Source organism: Acanthaster planci, linkage group LG07 (assembly GCF_054643075.1).
Source record: "Acanthaster planci isolate LZ-2023a linkage group LG07, COTS_SCS, whole genome shotgun sequence".
Lineage (NCBI taxonomy): Eukaryota > Metazoa > Echinodermata > Asteroidea > Valvatida > Acanthasteridae > Acanthaster > Acanthaster planci.
The window spans coordinates 8,408,670-8,430,522 of NC_141783.1; the positions used below are offsets into that span (position 1 = coordinate 8,408,670).

Sequence of the window (21,853 nt, forward strand, 5' to 3'; positions counted from 1 at the left end):
GGTTGGAGGTTGTGCATCTGGGAATAGTTTCATGTGAGGGGGGCAATAGTCTTTAACCCCTGGAACAGCACAGTGTGTAGAGTATGTGGACCATGATCATAGCACAGTCTGTTGTCACTGGTTAACCATTTGTGATCAAAGACATTGTAGCGTTTTCTGCACAGTTACTTGAATTATTTTGCATTTATTTCTTTTAGTGAATTTAGCATTCGAAATCTTCATTTTAACTACCTCCTGTTTCTAACTGTATATAAGTCCTGCATCACTGCACAGCTCCTCAGTATCCAGTATTCAGTATTAGTGTAGTAGTCTGCTTTTCAATTCTCCAATTCAGTCGACAGTCAGCTTACAATTCTATCGCAACCTTCTCGGTCGTTCTTTTGAATAAAGTTGGTAACAATACTGAATCCGTACTGCCTCTCGTGACGACCCTATAACATGCATTCCAGGTTGCTTGAAGATAATCTAGATAGCTGAAGAAGCTGACTATTTTAAAGTACACCAAACCCCAGTGTTGGGTTTTGTATTTTCCACCAACCTTGTGCAATGAGAAGTGCTCATGCGCAGAGTGGTACATGTTTATGAAATATGTATGATGGTTGCAGAAAAATCTGATATTTTTGTCTTAATTGGAATGAAATTTTCCAAATGTTGTAAGAACCAGTAACTATGAATTCAAGCTCTGAAGGGTATGGAACAAAATCTGTCCAAAGGCAGTTGGGAGAAACATACACGTAGAACGAATGTGGATAGTCATCTCTAAAGGTTTACATGTAGGTTGGCAGTGTTTTTTATTGTCCATGTTTGGCACCTGTTCAAATACCGGTAAGTTTGGGAAATTGCCAGAACATGTTGTATGTCCAGGAAAAACGGATTGTGTACCTGATCTTTGGACAAAAATGACCCAGAAAATGCGAGGTCAGCTCCAAAGTTTAGACCAGAATTTAGAACAGTCATCCTGTTCTGCTTGCACGGTCGTGCATACTGTACTTGTACACTAAAGCCGAAATACCTGCATTAGTACATGCAATACATGCAGTTGGGATCCAAGCCGTGCTTTGAAGTTGGTTACTTTGACGAAAAAAGTAATGTCTTGTTTGCTTCTTTGTTTTTATTCCAGATAACAGCGACTTAATTGCTTGCACTGTCCTCATGAAAGATAAAAGGTGAGGGAATATTGAATGCTAAGAACCCCGAGTACTTGTTCCCTACGCATTTTGTGAACCACAGTTTCAAAGCAAAACCATGATCCCTTTTTAGAATCACATTTGTGAAACAGTGTTTACGTCTGTAAAAGAGATCATGTACATGTACAGTTACGGCCAGAGTAAAGGTTCACACAATACACGATATAGCGTGTGTGCGTGTATAGGGAGTGGAAGACACGCTCTTTATAATGTGTTTGCAAGAATCCAATACACGCAGTTGTGGTTAGCCTGGGTAGCTATAGACCGCTAAGCCCCAACCAATCCGAGCCGATTAAAGTCAACCGCAATCCCCGTGTGCGTCGCCGAAGACGATACACGAATAAGCAGTTGGCAAACTGATGTCAAATTCACATATTTATCAGCTCATACATATTCAGCGCGATGCACGAAGAAATGTGCAGTGCCTCACAGACAATATTTCGGTGTCCTGTGTGAGAAGAAAACTGTCCGTGATCGAAACAAAGATTCAACAACTCCCAACGGAAAGGATTGTCAGTAGCAGCCCAGCGGCTGGATGAACCCCCACACATTTATTTCAATTATTATTTGACAGGTAAAATTTAACAAAACTATTTCCGTTGAAGTAGTCACTTCACGAAAACAAATCTGACAGAATGTTTCCGTAAAATATAAATTTGTACGAGAAAAAGAATGTACCCAATACCAAATATGATTTTGCACTAATTATTATGTATAATATAATTATATATAAAATAATTATATTTCCTAGCTGCAAGATCATGCAAACAGATTTTTGGCGGAAAGCAAAGCTGTAATTTCTTTGAAGTTATGGAAACCGTGTCATGCCCGGCGGATTTAATGCAACACAGGGAGTTGGTTATCGTCACTGAAATCATGCAACAATTTTTTTTTTATTGGACGGGTGACCCACCACCAGATCGACCCCGTGGCTTCGATCGCCGAAAAATACTTTTTTTATGCTGCCGACCCTGTCTTCAATTTCCTTAATTTTAAAAAATACGATGACATTCTAAATTGTGTGAACAAGGACGTAATTTTTCACCAAAAGTGTTTCTTCCCCAACTGATCTAACCGAGCGATACACGACCAAGCAGTCGGCAAACTGGTGTCAAATTCACTTATTTATCAGCCCATATTCAGCGTGATCCAGGAAAACACACACAGCCTAAAAGAAAGTGTTTGTGTGTCCTGTGTGAGACAACTCCCAATCAACAGGATCGCGAGTAGCGGCCCAGCGGCCAGATAACCCCCCCACACATTTTGACACGGCTATTCACGTTGGAAGTGCCACTTCACGGAAAGCTGACAGAATGCTTCTGTGAAATATGAACTTGTATGAAAGAAATTCCAGTCCAAACTACATATCTGTAAATGCAAACATCCTCAAGTGGAGTTATACCAACAAATTTTTGGTGGACATAATGCAACACGTATTTTGATTGGCCAATGTCAATATCAGTGTGAACAAATTTATCCACTGGAGATAGAGGACCGGCCGACAACCCTCTGGCCTACGTCGAGTAAAAATTCAGTGCTTCCTTGAAATTCCTTGGAGAAATGATAAACTGCAGATTTCTGGGGACAAGGAAGCAATTGTTCCCCATATTTTTCCCTGATTGACCTCACCAGACGCGAAATGCGAGGAAGCGATGTTGAATTCACTTTATTTATCAGCCCTGGTCCTGTGATCCAGCACGACTCACAAGAAAACCCAACAGAAAATATTTCGATGTCCCGTGCGAGAACACACAACTGCAAAATTATGAACTAGCAACCGCATATGTAGAAAAGGATTGTTTTTAGTCCCCAGATCCCACAAAGTCCCAAACATTTGAGAAAAGTGGATAAAAATTCCTGGCAATAAACTTTTACGAAAAATATATCTAATCTTAAAATACACGTTTACCAACAATGCAAACATGAAAAATATACACAGATTTTCATGCATATGCGCTGCAAACCTTGTCACTACTAGATTGGGTTTTGTTGCAGGATCTGGCCGAGTCTTCTGGATAACTGTTTTCGCAAACAAGTGGCTTTGCCTGGTTTCTGCCACGTAGTTTTAAGGTTCTCCGGCAAATTTCATGGTAATTGTAAACCTACTGTCTTGCTTCAATACACGAAAAAGTTTTTTTTTTTTTTTTACATTTACACATTTAATAGAGTGTTCAAAATTCCATCTGCCTTTCTTCTCGCAGGGAAAACTGTTCACTAAATTCCTTACAATCCTGATGGGGCAAGGGAATCAAGAGTACGAGCGGGTAACATGGTTACGTTTGTGGAATTGAGCCCCTGCTAGTACGCTGTAAATGACTTGAGAAACTTCCATGTTGTGGGTATTGAAAGAATTTATAAAAGATACCAGGTTCATACATTCATTGATTCACTTTTTAAATTTCCAGTGATGAAAAGATATCAGAATTCATGTATTTATCGAGGGTGAGAAACATTCAAAATAATGTTTTGGCCTTCAAACCTGTCTCATTGTAACAAGCACCTTTCCCCTAATGATCCAGAGCCTATCACATTTGGGGTTTTTACTTGTCGCCTGTTTATTCCCACTTGACACAGCCAAGTGTCCTTTCGCGAATCACTCTTGGAAGTTTAGAGTTAAGCTTAGCATTTACTGTGGTAAATAAGAGCTGCACCATTTTTATGAAAGAACTGTTTGTATGCTCGAAATCAGTAATTTAGGCTAAAGGTCAATTGTAACTTTTTAAGGTGCGGTTTTAAAAGATGTGGCAATAATGCTGTCCTGTCTCTGACTTACCTTTTTTCATTTAGGATTAAAAACCCTTGAACCCTTGTCTTCCTGTGACATCGATGTTCAATACAAATGCTGGAGAACTGGATGAAACTGCTAGCCCTAGCTTTGGCTTTTATTTGGCAAAAATGCTTGTTCAATTTTAATGAGTAATTTAAGAGGGAAAAATATTGCACCCATTTTCAGAAGCCTTTTGTCACAACAAAATCTTGAACATACCTTCAATGCTTTACAAAACTTCGTCGAATAAGTAACTTTTGCAAAAAAAAGTACATACAAGTCAATAACACAAAATTTCTGAAGAAATTTGTAATGAGATAAAAATCTGATGGCCATAAAATGATGAACCATTTTCTGAAAATAAAGCAAATACGCCTAGGCTGAAACTCACTGAATACATTCACATGTCTCCACGTACGTGCAACATGGTCGGAAAATAGTGTTTCTAGCTGATCAAAATAAATTTTTATCGTCACCGCCCACGTCGACCCCTTTCCCCCATCCCTGATTTTTCTTCTTATTTCATATTTTTATTTAAAAGACATCAATCCCACCATTTTTCATCTATCTGTCGTTAACCTTGTTTCAATAAACTTACTCAAGTAAAAGTAATGCCACACAACAGCTTTTGTTCTCTTTTCCATAACAGAAAAATTCAGAAATTACAGACAATTCCATTTTAAGTGTTTCTTGACTCTGATCCTGTATTGTTTTGTCTATGAACTGCCCTGCGCCTCGGCAATCACCAAGGCTGGTTTTTTCCTCATTAGCCAGCTTGTCACCTAAATGGAAAAAAAGATGAACGGATTTGTAAAGAATTGCACATGCTAATTAAACTGATTTCAAAAAATGAGCTTGACACATGCATACAAAAAAAAATCAATTTATCAACTTACCAGAACTATTGCCCAAGTTTCTTACATGTAGGCCTTGATGAAAGCTGAAAATAGTCTGAATTAAAATGCATGGAAGTGATAAAAAAGGTTGTTACTGAAAATCATGTTGAAAATAGTAAAAATCTGTTATCAAATGAAAAGCAGTATTTTTCCCACCATGACCATGACTGAAAAGGCCCGTTTTTCCAAACTTTCCAAAATACATTTCCATTTATGGGCAGCGTATGTACTGTAGATGACAATTCACCTGGGAGTCACACGGACGATCGCTCATTGATGTTGTAGTCCAGAGCCACATGTCGCTTTGCAAAGGCTTTGTAGAAAGGATATAGCTTGATAGCTATTATGTCCCAAAATCGGCCCGAGTATACCCAGTACAGTATTCAAAAAAGTGGGATCGCCGCTGCGCAGTAAAAAATTGTTTACCACACACCGCCATGATGAATTGCCACAGATAAAATGTACTCTAGTTCACCTGGTTTCCCACATTTGTGATTTGAGGATTAAATTGGTAAATATGCAGTGGTGTATTGAAGTCATAATTCAAACTGAGTTGATATTAAATCTGTGTTTTTTCTTCAGAAAGAGATAAGTTTTGAATATTTTATTTCAGATAATGGACAAAACGCAAGGACTTAAACATGTTACATGTAAGTTGTTCCCACTGCGCCTGATTAGCCATCTATACACTCTGTCTCGGTACCGGGTACCAATCAATAATGGCATCATGCGGACCAATGCAGTGTCAAACAAAACTACGTTTTTTTTTTGCAGACTACATTCCCTGGAAATTCTTTTCAGATAGTTGTTTATGAGAAGACTCCATAATGGTGAAACCTGTTCTTCCATTTTTATGCTAGGCCCTAGACTACACCCGTCACAAAAGACAGTGAAAATCCAGCGTTTTTTCAGTTGGAAACGTGATGCATTGGCTTTTGGTGAGGGTGCCCAGGGAAATTTGGACTGAGGCGTTTCCTGACCATTTTCCTCAGGCTCTGATTTAACTTTATGGGAGGTGCATTTGGCCATCAGATATGTTTTTAATTCTTTTTTTAATTTATTTTTTGAGGCGAATATACATATAGTACCGGTGAAAAGCCAGGACGCCTCATGGATTAGCATTTATCCAGAGGGAAAGGAAACTCGTATTTAAGCCAAAGCTGGCTGCCCGTGCGACGAAGTGAATGAATATCGAATCAAATGGCTTTTAGTTAAAACTAGCACTTTAATTTATCCTAAAGACTGATATTCTGGCCTCGTTAATGTTTGCAGTATGTATCGCCTACCCAGCTACACGTGCATAATCAATTTTATGTGACGTCAGGGCTATGCGGGTGCGTAATTGGTCAATCGGAGGTACGGTGGTAGTCTGTCCATGCCTGTTCCATGTGGCTTGTTCTTACAATGTACCACTGATTCAGATGAAGGTCCGTGTTCATAGTTAAGCCATCGTACATAATATTTGTGAATTTTTCAAAAACATACACGCAATTGAGTTTCGTTTTAGAGTCTATAAAATTTTGTAACATGACCAAACTTAAATGCTTTGCCTGAAAATCTGCTTTTGTTGGGTGGTTCTGACTGATAGGATTTCTCACTTTCTAGCTTGATATTTTTTTTTGTCCGAACTTGCTGATCCAGATAATTATAAACCGATCCAGAAAATGGCAGCGGCGCTTTCGACAATCCAGTATATCTCAAATTGAAAGCTTTAAATTTGAAAAAAAAGTATCTCCTTCACACAGGGTGGGCGATTAAGTTGTGGATTGTCCGTTTGCAGTCGGACTGAATGAGTTTTGCGATCCAAAACTACCAAAATTTGTTTCGTTTTTCATGGTACGTACTGTTTTTTGTACGTTGCATCCAGATCTAGAGACGGTACTGCATAATTCCCAATATTAATGCTGACATACTCCTTGTGTTTCTTCCAACATACACATGTAGTGCAATAATCTTCATACTTCGGAAACTTAAAACTGCAGAATGGGGGGAAATCCGGTGGATAAAATCGAGGCGGTGAAAATTGTAGCGGAACGGCAAAGGCATACAATTTTCGGCAGGGCGTCCCGCAGCGAGCCCTGCAAAAAAAATACTCCAGGTGCCACAAGCATATTTTTTCTTACCTTGACTAACATTTTCTTGAAAAGAATGTTAATGCGTGATTTTCCTATCTCCGTGTTAGTTGGTTCGATCTAACTGAAGAAACGGATGCCCCGTTGGATTAGTTTTGTCATTTTTCATGTACAGAGATGTACTGTACGTTGATCCGTCAGGAAAGTGGCATCAGTATTCCTGATGATCCCGAACAATCCAGATCATTTCTGGGTGGCAGAGATATCTATTTCACAAATGGTGGACCGTTAATCCTATTTCGTGAGATTTCGTGCATCAGTTGTGCCGAATCAAATCAAGCCGGCACTCTCCGTGAACAGACTGCTTTGGTAGTGACAGTATTATCTGCACCGTGGGTGCACCGATCGATATCGAAAGCATTATTTTACGCTCATTATTGCATGTTGGACAACTCGGTGGTTCGTTGTGCATCATGATCGGATTTCTGAACATCGAGATCGCGAATTTAATAGGGGTTTAACACGTACGCCACGATTTTAAAGACATGCCAACATGCATTTAATGGTGGTGAGCTGAATGCAGTGCCTGTGTGCGAGCATGCAGCATTTCCCTTCTTCACATTCACAGGTCAGTGACACCACTTACGGCATTGCGGGTGCGGTTTACACGTTTCACATTTCCGCTGTCGGGCCAACCCTTTTTAGTGCGTGTATTGAGGACACCTTGCATGATATTTCGGGAACATGTATTGTGCTAACGTGTGTGTGATCAATGTATCGTGTCATCGCGTGAACCTTTACTCTAGCCTCAACTGTACAGTGTACAATGTACACTGTTCTTCTTTATACATTCTTGTTTATACATGTACCAAGCAATGGAGCAAATGAACATCTGAGTTTAGAAACTCAAGTCGATTTATTTATTTTTTTTATCCTGGATGATTCTGCAGTGTGACTTCACTGGAGTGCAGTGCCCCAGCTGGGTGGTACAGTACATATATTTTAACTTGCCAGTATGCCACTGTGTATAGGTCCATGCCGTGCAGTATTTCACAAATCAAACACTTTGCATACTCCACAGTTTTCACTGTAAAATGTTCCACTTATACTGCTTTCTAGTGGCATTTTATATGATTCCATACTTTGTGTTGAAACCGAACACTCCCAAGATGTGTGGACTCGTTACTGTCCTTCATCCTCATTCTCACCATTCTTATAATTTTTTGCCTTTCCTGGTCCCATCAGTCCGCAGAGGGTCCGAAGATTCTTGGTGATTGACAACCACCAACTGATTCTGGTGGAGCCAGACAGCAAGAAGCTTGGATGGGGTGTGGCCAGATTTGTGGGGCCGCTTCAGGTAAGGAATCCACTACAGAGACAGGTTTACACTTTGTGCGTAAGCAGAAGAGTGTGGTGAGTCACCTGGTGCCAAGAGCTCAAATTGGGCTGCCATCTGGTCTCTCTCTATCACATTCACTGTGACTTTTGGACAGAGGGAGAGCAGGAACCAGGGGCCAATTTCATAGTCCTGTGAAAAGCAAAAATCTGCTCTGCTAAGGAGGTACTCAGCACATGCAGTTTACCAGCCAAAACAGAGTGGAAGAGTATTGCGCGTTTACCTGGTTGGTTTTTGCTTTTAGTGACTGAACTTGCTAATAATGTTTTCTACTTAGCAACTCTAAAATTGGGCATTTTCACCTCTGGGCGATGCTTGCTTGAATCCATAAGACATCTTTAAACTTATTTCACTGTGAGCTGGACTTTCTACTTTTGCCTGCCAGTAGCTGGTAAAACTGTGGCTCACTGTCACCGAAAGAATAATTATTTACATGTTGAATTTACATGTTTACATCATAACACCAAATAATAAAGGGTTCTTCCAAGAAATAATTGAAAATACCCAGTAGGATCATCTTTAAAAGTACATGTACAGTAATGGGGCAAATGTACAGTGAATGTGAAGTCTGACACCAACCAGGGGGTGATGATTTCTACAAACTTTAGCTGCCCATAGTGTGCGAGTCCCACAAAAACTTTTTAAAACATACTGTAAAATCTTACCATCAAATGTTAAACCAAGTTCCTGTTGTCATGCGGATGACCAGTATTAATTTTCTTCTTTTTTTGTAAATGATTGATCAAATGTTATCAGTGTCACCTTTGGTCTGACGTAGTAATCTGGTCCCCTCTTGCAACATGTAGACCATAAAAAAAGCAAGTGCCTTGAAAGGATGCCAGCCTGTGCAGTCTCTGGCTGTGGCTGGTATCTTCATTTAGGGGAAAGTTCAATCAAGCACCACTAGTTAACTAGTGGTCGGTTCATGACGTAGGCCTACCTAGTGCATGTGCAGTGAAGTTGAAGTGTGAACGATCCTCGTCAACCTTTGTCCGGTCATTAGGCCGAAGAGGAGAAAAGGTGGCTGCAGGAAGGGCAAAATAGCAAAAACAAAGGTGAAAATGGTTGTTTACATTCTGATTTTCCAGCATTTTTCTTATAACTGGTCCTCTCTGCACTGTGCTCCTAAAAATGGTTAATAGGAACCGAAGATGCGACCAACCTTGATAGGCTGGTCGTGAATTGTTGACTAGACTAGTCCAACTCTCGTCAACTAGCGTGCTTTTTATCAGAGTTAGTCAAACTATGGTTAACTATGGTCCTTGGTCGAACTTGCCCTAGGGAAATAAAAGTAGACATCTAGGTTCACGTTGCAGATATGGTGTCCTATTATATATGTTTCACATTGCTCCGCCCATTTTATGCACTGTTATGTTTGCTGCCAGTAATTAAGTTCCCATGTGGAGTTGGAGGGGGAGAAGTATTATTGCCATCTCAGTCAGTGTTTCTTGGAAAGTAGGTTATCAGAGATTTAAGGTTCTCATGCGATCTGATGATGGAAAGCATTCCCAAACGTCGTCTTCGTGTTGTTTGCACACTAGAGTTCCTCCTTTGGAAAACCACAGTGACTTTTTTTTTGTCAATCGTATGTGGTCAAACAAGCTCGAACCGTGCTTGGAGTTTCCGAGCAGTCACATAATTGATCTGGGACAAATCTGCAAAAGCAAAAAAAAAAAAAAGAGGGAAGGGATTAAGCCAGATCTGATGTGGGTGGAGGCCAACATTTTTCAAATCGCTTTTACCGCAGACTTTTTTTTTTTTAATCACCATTTGCAGCTGGTGCCGAAGCACATTAAACCACAAAATTCTATCTGAACTGTTGTTGCCTGTCAAAATGGAAAAATCCTGAAAAGTGGTTTTGCTTGGCTGAACTTTCGACCCCGCGCCCTTTGAGTGCACCCTCGTTGGGCCTTGTGATTCTCACGAATTGTCAACCACTCAGTGTGCCCATCACTGTGTGATTAAAACCACAAAGACGTAGGCTGGTGATGTTTTTTGTTTGTGCTATCCATCTTCAAAAAAAGAGAATAAAAATACACGCAACACCTGGCATTCCCTTTTTCTAGGAAAGATAGAAGCCACCCACATAAGCAGATTAATGCCCGAAGACAGGAGGGCTGCTGTGTTTCCCCAGGAAATCAAACAAAACATTTACAGCTTTGGCGCTGCCTGTGAACATATCTAGGCTTTGTACTATTAGGCTCTCTCTTGTGCAGGAATCAAATTTACGTTGTTTCCATTTGTGTTTGATGACCGGAAGAGAAAAGGAGATGCAGGGCCACTGCAAGGCCAAAATGAGACAACCGAAAAAAAAAAAAAAACTGGGCAGGAAGAGAAGAAAGAAGGGGGTAGAATGGGGAAGGGAAACTGAACAAAAACAACACGCCAAGGAGAGCGCTGTGGTGCGATGAAGCAAATAGCGTGGATTGCAGAGAGCAGTAGTAGATCATGTGGGTGTGGGTTGTTGACCATCATGTCTTTTTTGTGGTTTCGCTGTCTTGGCCAGCTTTAATGCCAACTTGATTGCGTAGCTTTGGGTGTGTTTGTGGGGATTGTGTGTGTGGCTTAGGATTATGGGGGAGTGGAATCATCCAAAAATTACTGGCATTTCAAACACAAATTTGGTCTGGCAACGTGTCTGTATTTTGTCTGAAGTAATAATCACACAAAAAAGAAGCCCTACATTCACTTCCAAATTTTGTTGCTTTGTTTCTTGTGATTCTGTCAATCGGTTTTTCTTTCAAAAAGGGCAGAAGGTCTCACTGCAGAAAACAGGCTTTTATAACCAGCAGGTTCACCCAGATTAAAAAAACAAATTCTCAATCTCAATCTCTTTTCGGCTGGCTTCAAGCAGTTTGAAAAATTTCCTTGGATGAAATGGAAGCCATAATGCCAAGCGACCAAAATTTGACAGCAGGAAACAAATCCAAAGAAGGAGTACTCCTTGCCTCAGCCATTCTCTGAACTGCAGTAGTTTGATTTATCTTGTACATCTGACTTATTTTTGTCCAGTGAAGTTCAGAAATGTTACGGGGAAACATGATTAGTATTTACTGCCACTGTTTCTTCTGTCTGCATGTACATGTCTGGTTTTGAGAATCTCCTTGGACCAATACAAGTGCATTACTTGCCGTTGGGTATCACTTCCAAAATTTTTCATCACAGTTGGACTGAGGATCATTACACATCACATTTAAAATTTACAGTAGCTAACCTTTGACTTACCCCCAAAACTTACCTATTCCCCCTCTGAATGCGATTATCTGATCAGTTTGCAATCGATCACAAAGTCGGCGAACAGTTGCTCGTGACTGAAGGCCATGAAATGTGTGCCGGGAAGTAATCCGCGCTGAAACTGGGGCATACCGAACTTTCACGTGACACTTGTTTCCGATTTCGGTTTTAACAGGCTTCACTGGAGAAGTGCAGTGGGGGTCGTCCCCTCGGCTCTCAAGTGACATTACAGATCACGTTACATAGTTTCATATGGTTTCTCACTTTAGGCTCGTGCTCAGGTTGAAGTCTGTTCCACACTTTCATGTATTTGTGTACCAACCGTGTTCGTCTAATTCAGGTTGGGTGAACCTTGAGTGGTTTAAGCAAGGTCCAAGGAAAACAGTTTCAGAGGCATTTTTGGCTTAAAGTTATCCGTCACACAAGGAAAAAGGAACAGTCAGGCGAACCATCAAGCATGTTCATAGTGTAAGAATCCGAGTATTTTTCGCTGAGTTCCCTTAACCTCACTAAAACAAAGGAATGTACACACTACAGGTGGACATTAACGTACATGTAAACCTGTGTGATGGTTCAAAGTAGGGTTTAGATGTCAACAAACTACTGACCAGTACAGAAACCACACACAAGACAATTGCAGCACTTTTTATACAAACACCAGCATTGCAATTGCATAGATTGGATTGAATTTAAGGATGATGCCTGCTTTGGGGCGCCCTCACACAGGAGAACAAAAAACACCAACAGCGGACATGCATCGCCAGTGTTACCCAAAGGGTTGAATTTTTTCTACTGACATTTCTGAAAGGTTTGCAAGTTAATACTCACTGGACCTGTACAGTCTTGGACTGCACGAGACCAACATAAAATTCAGTGCGCATGTTCCAGCATTCCAAGGGAAAATTTGAAGCCTGGGCTCAAAGTTTAACGCCATGATGGCATGAACATTATTTCAGACTCATCCGTCCATGTCCTTGTGCAGCACAAACATGGTGTTTGTCAGTTCTCTCAAAGCTAGGGGCGCATCCAATATGAAATTTTTTCCAATATCAGACATCACTCTCGAACCACTCTGCAATAATTCCTTGAGTAGAAAACAGAATGAATTTCAGTTTCTCATTGTGCATGTTCCTGTACATCCGCCATGGAAGGAGTCACCCTTCCTGTGTGCATGCTATTGCATGTTGGAAGAGACACCAGGAATTACCGTATTGTACAACTTTATATGTATATCGACAACATGCATTTTGTACACAGGCTCTTGTAAGGGCGGATCTAATATCTTTCCGGGGGGGGGGATTTTGTTTGGCCTAAAAGTTGTTGAACTTTTTTCTATCAACCTTTTCTTGCCTTCAGAGGGGTGGAGCTACATGTTGAAGTCTTTTTTACAAGTTTCTGAAAGGAAGGATAATGAAATGACTCCAAAGTGCCTCTGTGTCATTCCCTCTCCCCCCACACAAAAATTGGTTCTTTTGTGGGGGCGGGGGTGGGGGAGATGTCCCCATTGTCCCCCTGAATACCCTCATGGATAGGTATCATTAGCAAGTTTTGGTCAACTAACCACTGTGTTAATTATAATGGATACACTTATGCACAAGCTTAGCCTTTGAGAAAATCCATAAAGACTTCTATTGCACAAAAATGCATTTTTAAAGAGGATGTCTTTTGAGATTATCTCAAACTTGTTTGTCTTCGGATTCAACTTTTCTGACCCACCCTTTACTGTTAGACAGTTCTGCCTTGTTTGTCTGATGAAGATACTAAAAATAAAATCATTCTGTTACTGTTACTGATGTGGCCTGTTTGGCTCACAACAAAAAACTCAACATTGTAACTGCACGTTTATGGATTGGACGTCAAGGCCGATTGCTTAGTGAAACATCCTGTGCCTGAAATCATATCTCACAGTACACTGTTGGTCAGGCCAGGTATTTTTAAATCCAATAGGAAGCGAAACCAAACATTAACACTTTCATCTGCCGCTCCAGGAGAAGTTATTTGGTTGAACTGTTGGTGTCAGATTAACTCATCACAAAAATGAAGGTTAGGTAAAGCGTGTCACTGCCTGGCTGTGTGTGGCACATATTCATTAGCAATGTTTGCTGGGTGTTTTTGATTCATGTTTTGAAGCTCATGCTGGAATTTGGCCCAAAAAACAAAAAAAATCACATAGAAACAAAAAGAAAACCTAACAAACAAAATCAAAAATAAAAGAAAACAAAAATCAAATCAAACAAAAATCCCTGGACATTACAAAGGTCGGAGTGGTTAATTTTTTTAAAGTGAACAGACAATTTCTGCTATTTTACAACTACATGTACATGCAATGGTTCTGCTCAAGTCAGAGTAAGGAAGTTGTAATTTTCTTAGGAACCATGAACTACGGCAGTGAGCGAAAGCTTAAAAATCTAACAATAGGTCCAACAATCCTCAAGGAAGACTAGTTTCAAATTCTGGCTGAGAACTGGAATAAAATTCCATCTCTCCTACCTCATCACATAGTTGCTTCCGTGGTGGGGTTACGCTGTTACAAGCATGAGGGAATTACTGGATATAAAATGATTTTGTGTCCCTTGTGTCTGTTTTTTATAGATTGTTTGGCCAAAAATATTCAAAGGCTTCTCACTTTCCCCAGTAAGAGTGTTCGTGTACATATTGACCTTACCTTTTAAATTTACCACTCAGTGATCCCAATCGGCTGTCCTGGCAACTGCTGTCATGGCAGCTGCTGTCCTGACTGGTGATTACAGTCAAGTGCATTGTCTGGGGACATAAGTACCAGGTGTGATTATGTACATGTACATGCTTTTCTGCCTTTACCAAGTCAAGAGTGTTGCATGCTGTTGTTAGTACATGTAGGTCTTCAAGAATTATTTTGTTACGTTTTCCTTTCCTGTCATTTGAAAACTGGCTTTCATTCAGAAAGACGTTTATTATAAGAGAATGGCCACAGTAACCACAAGTATTCAAGCAAAGAAATGCGAAATGACCACGAAACAGGTTGTAGTTAAGAGATAAAAGTGAATGGCATGAATTTAAACAAGTGCTTTTAGTAAAGAAAAATACTCAAGAAGGACTTGCTTCTTTATCCATCCCGAGTGGAACAAAAGAGGGCATAGTTTTTTTTTTTTTTTGGTACTCACCGCATATGCATGCCATAAGGCGCGCAGGTATATGCACGTTTGATGCGGGGCACGCTGTGTACACGTAACTAATTTACTCCGGCATGTATGGTCTTTGTGTGCACACAGAGCAAGTGCAAGAACCCACTTGTAACCACCTGTATTTCTTTTGCCGATTGGGGGTGCACTTAAGCTCGGGGCGGATTGTTGTACAAACTTTGCCTGAAGACAAGTGGACCGAAAAAGTTCGCATTTGATTATGCATCAGTTATCAAAAAGGGGAATGATTAATTGATTGAAAAAACAATTGAAGACTGACAGGCGTCATTATTAAGTGTACTCAACACATTGGTTGCAGCTGCTCAGGTATTTCTTGTTGAGCAGTGAATGGTGTGAATTGATGGTACACCAGCATGACACCTCAATGCCACACAAGTGCAGATTTGAGTGAAGATAGTGTTCAAGTACAATTTGGGTCACCATAAAGATGCCTCTTAACATGTCATTTTCACCTTAAGGACTTGGAGGTGACCGGGGACAAAGACGACAGCCGCTCACTGCATGTCACCATTCACAAGAGGATGACCACCTCCCCCCATGCTAAGCCCATCCCCTTACTGGCCGCCAGATTCCAGTTTGACGATCACATACGCTGCATGGCAGCCAAGCAGCGCCTCACCAAAGGTAAATCAAATTTCATGTGTCGTCCCACTGCTGGGTTATGGCCTCTCCCAAACCTTGCCAAGTGGCTCGGTTCTGTATACATCTTTACTGGGCTTTTGATCCCACCTGGCTGACTAGCTCATCTCTTCCCAACGATACTGATAGAACAGCAGTAACAAGCAGAACCAAGACATTGAAATAACTTCATCTGCAGTGGCAGCAACAACTGTAACATCAACTATGATAAACGTACCAAAAATTTGATTAACTACCGTTATGATAATTATCATGCAATACAGCTGCGGGCAACACCTCCATATATTGGTGCACAAATTTCAGCTTGATTGGTAGCATCCAAGTTTAACCTAAGGAGACACCAGTTTTATAGGGGGTTCATATTTCATTAAGGAAAACTGTATCATGATTCCCTCTATATTATCTCTAAGAAACGAAACTCTGTTCCACCAAACAGTTAAATCGGTGTATTGAACCAAATTACTGCTTGTGAATTCTGAATAATGCCTTATTATAACATCAAAGGTACATGTGTTGTGGTTGAGCTGTCGCAAGCTGGTCACATGTTGTCCTGGCTTAAATTGCACACTAGCCAAATGAACTGTGCGTTGTTTTGGGACTGTTCCTCCTTGTTTCTTGAGACTAAACTTGTGATTGATCCTTGATTTAACGTTTTATTAATGCAACTTCAGCGCTGCACCACCAGTGCCTATGAAGACAAGGGATAACTCCAGTTTTGTTGAAGTGGGGAAAGGGAATTGGGCTGTTTGAAGTTGTGCACATTTGGCATTGGTTGCAGAGGGTCACAAACCATCCTCTGAGAAAAGATCATGGACTGAATTTACACATGTAGTTCCAGTCTTGTAATTGAGTCCCTCATGAGGTCCCTGTGAGTCCACGACAAACCATCCAATCATAAGCCGGGTCATGAGCTATTCAAAGGAACCGTGATGGGCATTGCTTAGTTATAGTCCATCCTGTTCCCCTTGACTGGTTCTTGTGAAAGGAGTTGCCTCTAGACTTGTGGAAGGACTCAGTGTTTGTCCAAGAGCTAGCAAAAAAGTCAAACCCACAAAGCAGGAGGTCATACATGTAGGGACGAATCCCACCCAAGTAAGCTTGTAAATTTGTTCGCAAGCTCTCTGACAAACACAGAGCATATGGTGTTATGAAATATACATTGGTGTATTAAAAGGGCAAATCCGTTGCTGAAATTTAACATCTCCCAACAACAAATACATCTTGAAATTATGAAAGTACTGTTGATGGACTGGACTACCATATATGTACTGCTAAGACCCCTTCCTCATCTGTTGATCTCTTCTCTGGGCAGGTCGGCAGCGAGTTCGTCAGGCCAAGACTGCGGACATCGCTGCGCTCCTGGAGATCCCTCCTCCGGCCTCCCCAACAGCAGCTGGCCCACCCTACCCTGGCCTTGGCTCTGCCCATCCGGGGAGTGCCAGACCAGTCTCTCAGCAAGCAGGACGGGGGTTCACGGTCGGCGACGGCTCGTCCGCTGTACAAAGGTAAGGCAGTTGAAGAAAGTGGTCATTACTTCCTGCATGGAGGTGGGGGAATGTGACCTTATGGCTAGTGTTCGCGAACTCAGGATCAGAGGTCCAGGGTTCGAATCCAGCCACTGGCCATAAGTTGTGGCTTTGGGCAAGCTACTCCACCTCTAAGCAGTTTTAAAACATCACAGGTAATCAGCAGCTCTTGTGCAAAATGGTTACGTGCTTGCCTTTGAAAATGTATGAATTAACCCAACAGATACTGTGATATGTGTATGATTTAAGTCTAAGATGCCTCTAAAACTTTAATCAAAACACTGTGGGATTTTATTTTGTAAAATAGAACTGGAGGCCAGATGGGACAAAAAGGTTGAATTGTAAAGTTCTATTAAATTGTTGAGAAAAAAATCTTATAAAACAATTTGTAACGTTTGTGCTTATAGGCCTGTAAACATCAACTCTGTGAGTTGACTGTAAGGTGGCATTGGCCATATGAAAATTAGTGCCCCCTGCCATGATTGTGGCTATGTGCATTGTATATGAGCGAGGTGTTGAGGTACATGTAAAGGTGGGTCTGATTGTGGCTTTTTCCTTCCATTTCCCTATCACCCTTTTTGTTCATGATGAGTAACGTTCACGTGCTTCGCCTCAAATGCGAGATGAGTCTTCGTGGTTAGACAAATGTTACCGGTCTGATGACTTGTCCTCTGGTGAATCTGAGTAGACCTGCGGTTTGGGGGATTCACAACCAGCGGAGAGTCTCTCTTACTGTCATTGAGCAGGCCGCAAGACAGCCAATCTCCCCTGTCATCTCAGCTCCAAACTGGAGTTTGGCTCTGAAGGCAAACGCCGCCCACTGTGCGGTGTGCCTTTTCCTAGAAAGAATGGATTTGGCATATGTTGGAAATGTTTCAGCTGGTCCACCACCAAGTACTGGTTGCTGTGTATTGTTCATGCCAAGAGTTAAACTTTATGGTGACACTCCCTATGAATATACCTTTATTTTTTAATTCCTTCGTGATGGAAAAACAAATCTGTGTGTTGGCTGATTCACAGTTTAAAATATACACTTATGTACTCTGCAGAAGTGCATTCGTAATTTCAAAAACAGAAAATGAATAAAAAAGCAGAAAGAAATCTCCATTGAAACTCGCCACACACTTGCAGTCAACATCAATGGCTCTTTATTAAATTTTCTGTTGCCAAGTTTAACGACAAGACCAATTTCTGAACTCTCTTCCCACACCCGAGTTCCCTGAAGGCTTTTAAACTCAGGATGTAAATGTACATGTGTGCAGCATGAGTCTATTCAAAGAGAGCAGTACATGTACATGTATGTCAAGCGTGGCATACATACTGTGGACCTCTGCACAAAAGAAGTCCACATAATGTAGGGTATGATGGCATTGTGTGGACTCGCACACGTCCCCAGAAAATCATCATCAAAAATCCAGCTCGAAGGAGTTCTCCTTGTTGGAGAAAAAGGAGCATTTTCCATAAGTTAATTTTGAAGACTTTAGGCCTACTAGTAGGGCAAGCACTAGGTCTGACCAATCAGAACATATCAACCCTACTACTAATACCAATATTGAAGAGTTTGTCAATTTCTGCATTTTATTCTTTTTCCAGTAGATGATCAGTCTGCACATCCATTATTTTTACAAACCTGCCAATGGACCATTCAAGTAGATTTGATTTGTTCTGATTGGTCAGACATAGTGCCTAGTAGGCCTAAAGTCTTCAAAATTGTGAATAAACACCATCAGTCCAGTGTGTATAAATTTTCTACCACAGTTGCACATGTGGCTTGAAATGAAGGAAAGAGACAGACCTGTAGTATTGTATCTCAATCCTCTCCCCTCTAAAGAAAAAAGCAAAAAGGGGAGGAAATATGCTTCCATTGAGAATCCCCCCCCCCGATTCTGTTTGCTGGAACAGATGAGCCTAATTTAAGCAAATGCAGTAATAGATACATCCACCGGTAGCTTGTTTATGATTTGGTTTTTTTTTTTATTTTCACGAGCGCAGCTGCATTCGGCATGTCATTAAGATACATTGGGAAATGAATGTTTCCAACATTCACAAAGGGAGAGTCAACAACCAGCGCAATGCCATATACACAAAAGTCTTCTGCTTAAATTTGTTGAAAGATAGAGAGAACTTGTCAAACCTTCTACTAATAAAAGTTTTATAAAAGAAACCCCGCATCTGTACTTGTCATCATCGAGAAGAAGCTGACCAATTGAAATGTAGATAATCTACGTCTCCGGGTTTTTTTTTTTGTCTTCTCCGAAACATGGAAACTTGTGGGCACTGCGTCTGAATTTAGGTATGAGTTACTTTGTCAGTGACTGTGAACAAAATTACTGTCACTTATAGGGCCATTATTCGGAATGTCTGATATTTTTCTCCCTCTTGTGGTGATTTTTCTGTTGTGTTGTGTTGTAAAGTGAATTATTCTGTGTGTGGGTGGAATCTTTCGGGATTCAGGAAGAGGGAAAAACACATTGATGCTTAATTCCAAATTCCAATTGCTTATCCTATAAGTCACATATACAAACTGTACATGTACATGTATGTCTTGTGTGTTTTTATTAAGGGAAAAAAAGCAAATTTCAGTGTTTCATGACCAGATCTGTCATGTTGGGGTGGCAGCAAGCTTCGAAAAACAACGTACGCAATGCCGGTTGCCATCACGTCACTGGTTTCTCAGCCAATCGGCATCCCCAATTCTTTTGTGCATTGGCCATTGACATTTACAGTACACGTGGCAGTAGTGTGGCCAACTGACTTTTGCAATATTTTCCGAGAATTCTGTCTGGCTTGTCTAGAATTGTTTGCCAGAAATGTCGCATCCTGTTAAAATTTTTTCTTTTCCTTTCAATTCCTCGGCTCCTCTAATTTGTCTTTTTTTTTTAATCTTTTTCATTCACCTCTTGCAAATACTCGGTCAGATTATCAGATTGAAAGTTACAAAAAAAAGAGACCTTCATGTTGAGATCATCCGTTTGCATAATTTTTGAACCATACTTAATATTTCGTAAACGTAATGTTTCTTGAGGAGTTTGACAGTTTGATTTGATGATTTCAGTGAAAGATGTGATGATGCATAGTGTGCATGGTTGTGGATTTGTGGTGAAATGTGCTTACACACTACACCTGAAACATAACCATGTCACACTTTGTTTGATTTCCATGTACGCTTTCCTAAGTGCACTCAGTGGATCACATTTCACCCGACTGCAGTGTGATGTCATTATGTTATACGGTGGGTTGTTTTAGTGTGGAAATCGTCAATTTTGTATGATATTAAAATCTTTACAAATCCTGAAAAATTTCTTAAGTCTTCTGCTTCCAACCTTCCATTTTGCTTACAGGTTCCTGTGTTAATTTGATCAACCGTAACGTATTGCAGTAGATGTATATTCCTTAACTTGGTATATTTGTCATGATTAAGTGTGTGTATTTATTGTTTTTGTGGTATTTTCTTTCCATGTGTGCACTTTACACAGGCTACATGTTGACTCTACGTTGTGGTAACATCAAGTATTTTACATAGGGTCAACATGACGACCCAGGTTGGTTGGGGGTTCCGCGAGGTAGTGCGGTGATTTGTTCAGCAACGCCACTCTCCCCTCTAAACCGTCAGGAGTCGGTCTGTGGATATCGAGTGGAATTGCACGCTACTGGTATACTTAAGATTCCATGCTAACACCCACTGGCAGAACTGTCCCTGTCCAGTCTAGGGCTAGCCATGCCACACCTCAGGGACTGAGCTATAGAGTGGGCAGTGTCTGAACACTCAGTTTCCTCACCTCAACCACCACATCACATAGCAGTCAACGATAGTGCAGAGTGGCGCTGCACTCGGGGCAAATATTTCCCCTGCTAGCTGGGTCTGGGCAGTGTGAACATTTCTGCACCCAGCTCTAAGCACTGAGGTCCAACGGCGGTCTCCCCACTACATGTGCCTACTGTAGACAACACCGACCCAATAGTGTGGCTCACAAGACCACGCCAGGACAGCCCCTAGCCTCCCGCACCAGCTACACGGACTGCCTGACTCTGTTAGCCATTTCCTTCAGATGACCTCTCAAGCGGCACGTACAGGCATGATTTGGATGCTACTTTGCCTCCGGCCAACACCCCATTGTCTCCCGGGGCAGCACCTACAGAGACAGCACCGAGCTACGCAGGCTTATCCCCACCTGCATCCCGGGCGGGGGAACCCACCGACCTTCCGAGCCGTCATGGCTTCCAAACTCAATATATTGCCCCATCTTCCAGCTACCTGCTGTGTCTCTCTGGCCAGAGCGTTCCTGAGACTCCTTCCCCGACGATTTCCTAGCCCCTATCAGCCAAGTGCAATCTGCAATCCAGATGGGCTTCTAATGCTCCTGCTCTTCAGACTCTACCCAGTGGTTCCACCGCCGGATCACCCGTACACAAGAAGCGTGAACACTCCTTGTCTTCTTCTGTTTGGTCCAAACATAAGAAGTCTTGCTCTTTATCCTAGCAAAACCTTTCTTCAGCTGAGTTGATGACAGCAGTCCTCTCTCTCAGAGACGCTGTCTACAATAGCCAGTCGCCTTGAGTCAAACCCCATTTCCCAGGCAATTGCTCTGGATCCAGATCCCCTACATGCAGAACCCTATCTGAATCCACATATGCATTTGACTCCGCATCGGGCTCCATTGATCCGTCCCTCGCACAATAGCTTCCAATCCTCAACCTATTTGGGCTCTGGTTCCATCTACAGTTCACACCTGGTCCCAACCCATGACCATGGCACAACAGGTGACGTATCCCTTTCCGCTGAACAGCTTCAAGCGGATTGTGATTCGTCCTGCGATGACGAAGACATTACCTCGGCAGCGAACTTAACCCCTCTGGAGGCACGTCTCCATCTCCTGCAGAAGGATATGATCCAGATTTGGGGCTTACCTACTAACCCTTCTCAGCTGAGGCCTCATCACTTGCCCCTTTTAAG

At 41.5% G+C, this 21,853-nt stretch overlaps 1 protein-coding gene and 1 long non-coding RNA gene across 3 annotated transcripts in view; one reads left to right on the plus strand and one right to left on the minus strand.

Annotated features, from left to right (window-relative positions):
• clec16a (C-type lectin domain containing 16A) overlaps positions 1–21,853 on the plus strand; it is a 109,933-nt gene that overhangs the window by 41,286 nt on the left and 46,794 nt on the right. Inside the window, exons 19-22 of the mRNA XM_022247612.2 lie at positions 1,121–1,166; positions 8,168–8,279; positions 15,193–15,358; positions 16,686–16,878. Coding sequence (XP_022103304.2) covers positions 1,121–1,166; positions 8,168–8,279; positions 15,193–15,358; positions 16,686–16,878 — 517 coding nt within the window. The remainder of the gene's footprint in view (positions 1–1,120; positions 1,167–8,167; positions 8,280–15,192; positions 15,359–16,685; positions 16,879–21,853) is intronic.
• LOC110986030 (uncharacterized) lies at positions 3,521–11,674 on the minus strand. Of its 2 annotated transcripts, none has more exons than XR_002599064.2 (5): positions 11,557–11,674; positions 9,259–9,342; positions 8,131–8,450; positions 4,851–4,905; positions 3,521–4,736 (listed from the first exon to the last, which is right to left on the minus strand). It is a non-coding gene; the product is annotated as an uncharacterized LOC110986030 (long non-coding RNA). The 2 variants fall into 2 exon arrangements; XR_015425814.1 differs by having other exon boundaries at positions 8,131–8,725.